Source organism: Empidonax traillii, unplaced genomic scaffold (assembly GCF_003031625.1).
Source record: "Empidonax traillii isolate 1590-97213 ecotype Southwest subspecies unplaced genomic scaffold, ASM303162v1 scaffold196:size3368384, whole genome shotgun sequence".
NCBI lineage: Eukaryota > Metazoa > Chordata > Aves > Passeriformes > Tyrannidae > Empidonax > Empidonax traillii.
Window position 1 is genome coordinate 2,594,156 of NW_020955389.1, and position 8,805 is coordinate 2,602,960.

Consider the following 8,805-nt stretch of genomic DNA (forward strand, 5'->3'; position numbering starts at 1 on the left):
GCTCTGTGCAAGTTATAACGCAAGCTTCTACACCACAATTCATAATTTTATTACTCAACAGTGGTGCCAAGTTTCAAGTCTAAAGTGAGTACCAAATTAATTTGCAAGGGAGAAAATTCTGGAAAACGGGGTAACTTCTCAAAGCTTGCAACGTATCAGGATTTTTGAAGTAACAAAAAACAAAGACTAGGTCCCAAGAAGCATTTTAAAAGGAGTGTGCTCAGATTTCCTCTCCCCCCCCCCCCCCCCCNCCCCCCCCCGCCTCAGATGCACAGAGAAAAGGAGTGAGTTTAAGGCAAATATGGATCACCTGACTTCTTCCAAAAAAGGATATTCCCATCCATCAAGAAGAGCCATAAGGGGCAACACGCAAGCCCTGGCACCATACTGGAGCAGCAACAGCCAGGAATGTAAGAACCGTTTAGCACCTTAGACATATGAAAGGGGAAGACCCAGAGGTACCAAAAACATACCCAGTGAAACAAGGCAGCCAAGGGACTTGTTGGAACAAATCTGTCAGTGCATCTGCTGCATGGGAAATGCAAATAAGTTGAAATGGATCTGAGCTTGGACTGAATGCTGAAGTTGAGGAAGGGAATGGGACTACGCATATTTCTTAATTTTATGGATGTTGTCCAGAGTATATGAGATGCTTCTATTTAGAAGAGTGCCACACATGTACAACCCAAACAAAATAAGCCTTGTGAAGTTCCTTTAACACATCCAGAGAAAATATCCTTCTGCAAGGAAGCATACTAAGGTCCATGTCTACAGGTAACTGAAAATCTCAGTGTTAGTTGCTATTCGGAGTTCTGTTGCTACTGGGTTACAACCAGTAGTTTCCCATCACCTCAAAATCACAGAAGGGTCAGGTTGGGAGGGACCACAGTGGGTCACCAGGTCCAACCTCCCTGCTAAAGCAGGGTCATCCTAGAGCACGCTGCACAAAACTGGGTCGTCAGTTCTTGAATATTTCCAGTGCAGAGGACTCCACAACCTCTCTAGGCAACTTGTTCCACCCACACAGTAAAGAAGTTACTCTTCATATTCAGGTGGAACTTCCTGTGCATCAGTTTCTGCCTGTTGCCTTTTGTCCTATTGCTTGGCCCCACTGATAAGAAGAGCCTGGTTCTGTCTTCTTGGCACCCTCCTTTCAGATATTTGTACACATTGATGAGGACGCCTCTCAGCTGTCTCTTCTCAAGGTTGAACAGGCCCAGTTCCCTCAGCCTGTCCTTGTACATGGGATGCTTCAGTCCCTTAATCATCTTTATTGCAGTCCACTGCACCTGCACCACGAGTCCCATGTCTCTCTTGTCCTGAGGAGCCCAGAACTGGACACAGCACTCCAGATGCGGCCTCACTAAGGCTGAGTAGGAGGGATTGGATCAACTCCCTCAACCTCCTGGCAATGCTCTTCCTAGTCCACCCCAGGATACCACTGGCCTTCTTGGCCCCTAGGGCACATTGCTGGCTCATGGACAGCTTGTTGTCCACCAGGACCCCCAGATCCCCCTCCACAGAGCTGCTTTCCTGCAGGTCTGCCCCCAGCCTGTATGAGGTTATTTCCTCCCAGGTGCCGGGCCCTGCATTTGCCTTTGCTGAATTTCAGAAGGTTCCTCTCTGCCCATCTCTCCAGCCTGTCAAGGTCCTTCTGAAGGGCTGCAGAACCTTCGGGGGTATCAGTCACTCCTCCCAGTTTTGTGTCATCAGCAAACTTGCTGAGGAAGCATCTGGCCCTTCATCCAAGTCACTGATGAGTAAGTTAAACAAAACTGGGTCCTGTATTGTACCTTGGAGGATACCCCTAGTGACAGGCCTCCAACTAGGGCCTGTGCCACTCATCATGAGCCTCTGGAATCTGCCGTTCAGCCAACTGTCTATCTGCCTCACCGTCCACACAGCCAGTCCACGCTTCCTGAATTTGACTACGAGGATGTAGCGAGAGACAGTGTGGAAAGCCTTGCTGAAATCGAGGTAGACAATATCCACTGCTCTCCCCTCTTCCATCCAGGTACTTGTTTCATCATAGAAGGCAATCAGGTGGGTTAAGCATGATTTACCTTTAGTGAATCCAAGATGATTACTCCTGATCACCTTCTTGTCATCCATCCATCTATCTTGTGGATAGAAATGGTCTCCAGAACAAGCCACTCCATCACCTTCCCAGGGTGATGCTGGGTGAGGTTGACAGGACAGTAGTTCCCTGGGTCCCTCTTCTTGCCCTTTGTGAAGACTGGGGTGACATTTGATTTCTTCCAGTCCTCAGGCACCTCTCCTAATCACTATGACCTTTCAAAGATGATCATGAGTGTCCTTGCTATGGCATCTGTGAGCTCTCTCAGCACTCACGGATGCATCCTGTCGGGGCCCAGGGACTTACGGAATTTATGGATGTCAAGTTCACCTAGGTGTTCTCTAACCCAATCCTCCCTGACCAATGGAAAGTCTTCCTTCCAACATTCCTTTACCCTGGCCTCCTGGGTCTGAGGTTCCTGAGGGCTGGTCTTGTCAGTGAAGACCGATGCAACCAAGAAGTTCAGTAAATCTGCCTTCTCTGCGTCCTCTGTTAGCAGGGTCCTCCCTCCATTTAGCAACAGGTCCACATCATCCTTAGTTTTTCTTTTGTTACTGATGTATTTGAAGAAGCCATCTGAGGACTTCCAAGTCAATGAATCCACAAAACAGCTTCCCCAAAGACACTGCTAGCCTACAGACAAAATTCTAAGACCAGTGTCATGGAACAGTAGCATACTGAACTCCATATCTACAGTTTTTCACTTTTCTTAAAATCTCTCTCTTGGACAGCTCATGCTTTTTCAGTACCATGGAGAATAATATCAGTTCCACTAAAGATACAGTAAAATACCAGCTATTACAGTCCATTTCTTCAGGAGTTATAACCCTGATGTACTCAGTTACTTCCTTACCACACTTTTGTTCTATTCCTTTGACTGAAAATAAGAACAGTTCTTTGTGATTGGGTTCAACTACAAAGGAAAGCAAAGTGATCTCCACTCCAGAATGTACCTAGGTACTCGGTGATGTACTCGGAGAATCTGTGGAATCAAAGTGACTGCAGAACAGGCCATGAAAGTGTTAGATAAAATGAACTGGAACGACTTGCCAACATTAGTTGTTATTCATGAAGATTTCAAGGGGCTAAAAGATACAAGGGATTATATCAACTTCCTCATGCAATCTCCTGCTTAAAACTAGATCGACAGTTGAGGTATGAAGGTTGCCCAACACTTGTACATGGCAAAACAATAAAAAAAGTTAGGAAGAAGTAGTGGAGACCTGAATAAATATGACATTGACAAAGACTCAACATAATGTTTGTTAAAGGAATTCCTGCCTCACAAAACAACCAGATTTCTCTGTGGACATCACTGATCACATGGATAAGAAGGCACTCTGCTGAAAGAAAACTAGGAAATAAAGTGCATACTATTTCAAAGGACACTAAGCAAGTCTATGAAAGAAACAGAAGCCCTTTTGTATGAGTATTTTACCTATTAGGAGACAGCAAGATGAAAAGACGAAGGATAACAGAAAATAAATGATTGCATACTTTAATAGAGACAGGTGACCAATGGACTTACACAGAAACCTGCACTGCAACATGGATTATTACAGGTAATCATAAAGAGGGAGGAGAGATAAGCAAACTTCCTGTCAGATCATCTTTTCAGCTTGTGCCTCTGTCTATCAACCCTGTCCTCCACAGTATCAGACACTCCCCAGCTCACTGTGTGGGAGTTCACATGCCTGTTGAACATGCTGGCCCATCACCCCACCATTCAGATCACTAATAAAGATGGTAAACAGTACTGTCCCCCATATCAGTCCCTGATTAATTGACCAGAAAAAAACACAGAGAAAAGGTTACAGATTATCTACAGACCTCTAGTTCGATGCACAATGGCTATTGTAAAGTTATATCTTCAGTCTGAAAACTGCCTCAGTGAGCTTTCCACATAAGTAGGAAAACATCAGCTGTCGGTCCTTTGGGCTCTAATAATTAACTCCAGAAACTTCTGGAAAAACAGAATACTGACAGAATATTATGCAATGTTATATAACGTTTACTGAAATAGGAATTTTTTTTAGCTAGCTTCAGAGAAAGCAAGGAAACAATACCATAGTAAAGAACAGGTTTGTTTTATCCATGTCAAGGCATGTACCATGTACTGTTAACTTATGTAGAATCTAAGAATGACAACAACAAAATTCAGAAGCATTGGTACCATGGGCTTTTTGTACTTAAAATAAACAAAAGTTTAAAAGCTTTTACTATATAAATCAAGTCAATTCCAAAACCTTGGTATAGGACAGGATGTCCTATACCAAGAAAACTGGGAAAACATGTTCAGTAACATATGGGCACACAGTCATTCTCCAAAGTGCCTATGACAAAATGGGATTTCTGAAGGTTGAGCAGCTGACTGTAATCATATAGGTCTGCCCTCTTGTTGCTGGAGGATAGGTCACCTTCAGCTATGAAAACTGACTTTCTTCTTTTGGGAATACAGAAGCATAGAATGATTTGGGACAGAAGGGACTTTAAAAGTCATCTAGTTCCACCCACACCCTGCCAAGGGCAGGGTCACCTTCCACTAGACCAGGTTGCTCAGAGCCCCAGCCAACCTGGCCTTGGACACTTCCAGGGATGGGGCATCCACAGCTTCTCTGGGCAACCTGTTCCAGTGTCCCACCACCCTCATAGAGAAGAATTTCTTCCCCACATCTAATCTAAACATATCTTCTTTCAGCTTAAAGCCATTCCTCCATGTCCTATTACTTCATGCCTTTGAAAAAAGTACCTCTCTAGCTTTCTTGTAGGTCCTTCTTAGGTACCAGAAGGCTGCTACAAGTCTCTGCAGAGTCTTCTCTTCTCCAGACAGACAAGAGCTCAAAGCTTTCTTCCTTTTCCCAAGCATCTGATTGTGAAGGTTGACAAAATCCTATTCTGCAGTTTCCCAAAATGCTTCCTTAGAACAGACCTAGGCAGACAAACTCCTACAGCTGTGAAGATACCCAACTGCTGCTAGACCAGCACCCAGGTGCATAAGGACAGCTGCGGAAGTCACTGGTGGAACCACATCCTGGAAAGTGCTTTTTCCCTGCCTTTGCCTTTCCTCAACTGCTTAAACGACTTGTTATTAAATGAGTCAGCACTGACCACTTCAAACACCCTTCCTGACTTGTGTTGCCAAAAACTTTCCATAAAAAAACCATAAAATCCAAAATAATTAGCCTGGAAATGGGTAGCAGCAGTGAAGGAAATGTCTAGATTTTTGAAGAATGCCATACTATTTATGCATGGAACACTGAACTAAAGACACCTATCTGCGAGAAGAAAATTCTACTTATTTTAAAGAAAATTGTGGTGTTTGACCCCAGAAGCCATATTTTCTGAACTGCATGCCACATGCTTTGCAAAATACTGTACAATGATTACTTTCATGGTACAGCTATGTAGATAGTGAAGAAGAGGTGTTAGCAAATATGCTTAATACCATGGCTTAAATCTGTCACCTTCTTTTGTCATTTGTGGCACTTCTAGAAATGGGCCGCATCAGGGTCTGAACAGACTCCAAAGGTAATTTCTCCTGGTGAAAAAATAGGAATTTTATACCATTGCTGGTAGCAAATATACTCTGTTACGACATAGTCTATAACGAAAAAAAAAAATGCAGCTGCAAAGTAGAATTAAAAAAAAAAAATCAAACAAAACAACCCTTGCATTTGCCAAGAACAAGTGGTCAAACCCATGTTTACAATATTAAAATCGGGACGATGTACTTGACAGTACATGAATTTAATAAGTATCAATGCAGCTTTTATTTTTTTCCTTAAAGAAAAGAGTTAGCTCCTCATGAGAGACTGAATGCGCGTTTGTCAGACAGGGCACCTTTTGTTTCCTCTTTGCTTAAAATAAGTATTGAAAAGCAGTAGCAACATTCTATTTTTTTCAATAGTATACAAGTATCACACTTCTCAGCTTTTAACAAAATGCTAAACTGTGAAGTTAATTTCACAGCAAGAATAAAGCCCTTTGCAAGTCAATTTCCACATGCAAAAAAACAAAGTCCTTAAGGTTACTGCCATACAGAGCTTATGCAGAATCTAAAAACAAATTCTGAGATTGTATAAACACCATTTTGCATAAATTTCCAAACAAAGCCAGCCAGTGAGATCTCTACTAAACAATCTAGATGAAACAATACAGACAGAACTGATAAACCACTACAGTAAGTGTGGCATTTTAGGAATCAAGTGTAGGGAGCTACTGCTGACACCATCAGCAACTTCAGCCTGGATCTGAACAGAGCTCGGTGCTCATGCTTCAAGGGAACACGATTGTCTGGAATCCTTTAATAGGAGTGTCCACAAATACTCAGACAACTTTCACTGCATACAGGGGAAGTGAAAGCTCCTTATCCCCTCTGGAAGATGCTGTCACGGGTTTCGTGGCCAATGAAAAATTATACATGCCATATTACATGTCCAACAAACCCACAGAGAAGATCTATTATTGTTATTAAAGAGTATTCCAGAGAAATAAGAATGTGCAGATCTTCACTTAAATCTGTTAAAGTAAGAATTTAACATTTGCAACTAAATTCAGCTTTTGCAATTGGAGGTGTTTCTGATTGCTCTTAAGCTTCCTATAAGAGGTCTCCATATTTATTTAACTTTACCTTGGAACAAGTGGTTCAGGCTTTGCGGAACTGACTGTGATTTCTCCAAACAGAAAAATAAATATACATTACCATGATAAGTACAGAAACACAATTACCAATCACAAACCCTTCCTGCAGCCCAGCTGTACAAATGCAAAAGAAGGCTTACCACAATTTGTTTCCAGATGGGCTATGATGGTATAAACACAACGCGACCTCACCAGGACTACTTATCTTTGTAGAGTTGTTATATATTGCCTAGGGATTTTGTACAGATAGCTTTTTACTAGTTAACTTTAATGATCAATGCCTAAAGCACAAAAACTCCATACAGCAAACACTGTGCTGTTTTCATACGTTATTTTTCAAGAAAGAAAATTTTATGGAGTATGTCAAACGCTAATTTCGTAACTAAATATTGCCAAACACCGACTTTGTAACTAAAAAACCCAACAAAAACCGCACCAACGTAGAAGTGGCTGGCATACAATTACTTAGCAGACCGCTGGCAAGCGCGATTTTTTTTTTTTTTTTGGGGGGGGGGGGTCATTTAGCACTGTGAGGGAGACGTTAAAAGGTCACCCAGACATAGTCTGCATATTACTGAACTTCTTAAAAATCGGCCGCTACTCCGCGACGCGGTAAGAGCTCCAATCCACGCAACGCTCGAGCCAGACCGCGAAAACACAAAGCTCCGCCGAAGCCCCTGGAAGACGAGCGCTCTCGCCAGCGCCAAGCTCCGGGGAAAGGAGCGCGCTCCCACGCGGACAGCCGCCAGGCGGGAGGCTCGGGAAGCCGGGAGCACCCGGGCGGCGGGGCAGTCCCTCCGCCCGCCACCCACCGCGGCGTCCCGGGGCTCGCCCCGCCGGCGGCACCGCAGCGCCCGGCGTTACGCAACGCTCCCCGCGACCTTGCGGGGAACTCCGGAGTCTGTCTGGGGACGGACGTGCGAGCGGCATCACCCGCACGGCCCCGCTCCGCCAGCCGCCCACAGCCGCCGGGACCCCGGGACGGGCGGGAGGGAGGGAGGGAGAGCGGTTCAGAGCAGCCACCCCCTCCCGCGCCGCCGGACACAGAGGGGCTCCGGAGCGCCGCGACCCGAGCGCGCAAACTTCGGCGGCGGCGGCCGAGCCCCGTCCCGGGCGGGCGGCGGGAGGCGGACAGAGCCTCCCGGCGGGACCCAGCGCTGCTGCCCGCTCCTCGGGGGCCGCGGGGCGGGGGATGGGGGGTGCAGGTGTCTGGCGGCGGCATTCCTACCTGCGACACCAGCGGCACCAGCGTCTGCTCCACGGAGCGCGTGCGGATCTCCAGCCCCGCGTCCGCGCCCAGTCCCGACGAGGACGACGAGGAGACGCCGCTGCTGCTGCACGGGGACGTGGCCATAGCGGGGGAGCCGGGCCGGGACCCCCGCCCGCCGCCGCCACACGCGCTCCCGCACGGCCGACCTGTCTCCCGCCTCTCCCCTCCGCGCCCCTCCGCGCCGCTCCGCCCCCGCCTCTCCTGTTCCCTGCCCGCCCGCCGGGGCGCCGGGAGATGCCGCGCGCGCGCGCTCAGCACACCCCCCCCCGCCCCACTCCCCCCTTGGCGGCCCCTTCCACGCCCCTCGGGACGGGATGGATTTAAAGAGGCAGCTCCTACTTCTGCTCTTCCCACCCCGCCACGGAGCCGGATCCCGGTGGTTGCCGCCTACCCCCGTGCCCCTCCTTTCCCACGCCCGTAGCCCGCCCCCCGCCCCACCTCGCAGCCGGCGGAGGAGGGAAAAACGGGAGTGGTCCCGTCACCGCGGCTGCCAGCGGGAGTTTCCCCGCCAGTCTCGCCCGGGGCAGGCCGGCGGGTGCAAGCGGAGGGTCCGTGCCCGAGTGGAAAAAGCGGACCGGGCAGTGGTTGAGGGGCTCGGGTGGCTCCAAGGAGGCGGGAGTCCGGGCCGGTCACCCGGGGAGCGACGGGGCTTGCAGCGGCTCCGGCTGGCGCGAACCCCGGGAAGGGTGGTCCCGGCCGGGAAGTGAGGGGCGCCGGTATGGGGGCCAGGGAGAGGCAGCCGGAGAGCCGCTCTCTCTTTGGGCAGGGCTGCAGTCACGGTTCGCGTACTTCGTAGCATGGGGGGAGGGGGCCTGAT

General features: G+C 48.0%; 1 protein-coding gene across 1 annotated transcript in view; it reads right to left on the reverse strand.

Annotated features, from left to right (window-relative positions):
• CTNNAL1 (catenin alpha like 1) overlaps positions 1–8,139 on the reverse strand; it is a 56,430-nt gene extending 48,291 nt beyond the window's left edge. The window contains exon 1 of the mRNA XM_027886905.1: positions 7,947–8,139. Within this exon, the coding sequence (XP_027742706.1) occupies positions 7,947–8,072 (126 nt within the window). The 5' untranslated portion in view covers positions 8,073–8,139. The remainder of the gene's footprint in view (positions 1–7,946) is intronic.
• Between the last annotated feature and the right edge of the window lie 666 nt (positions 8,140–8,805).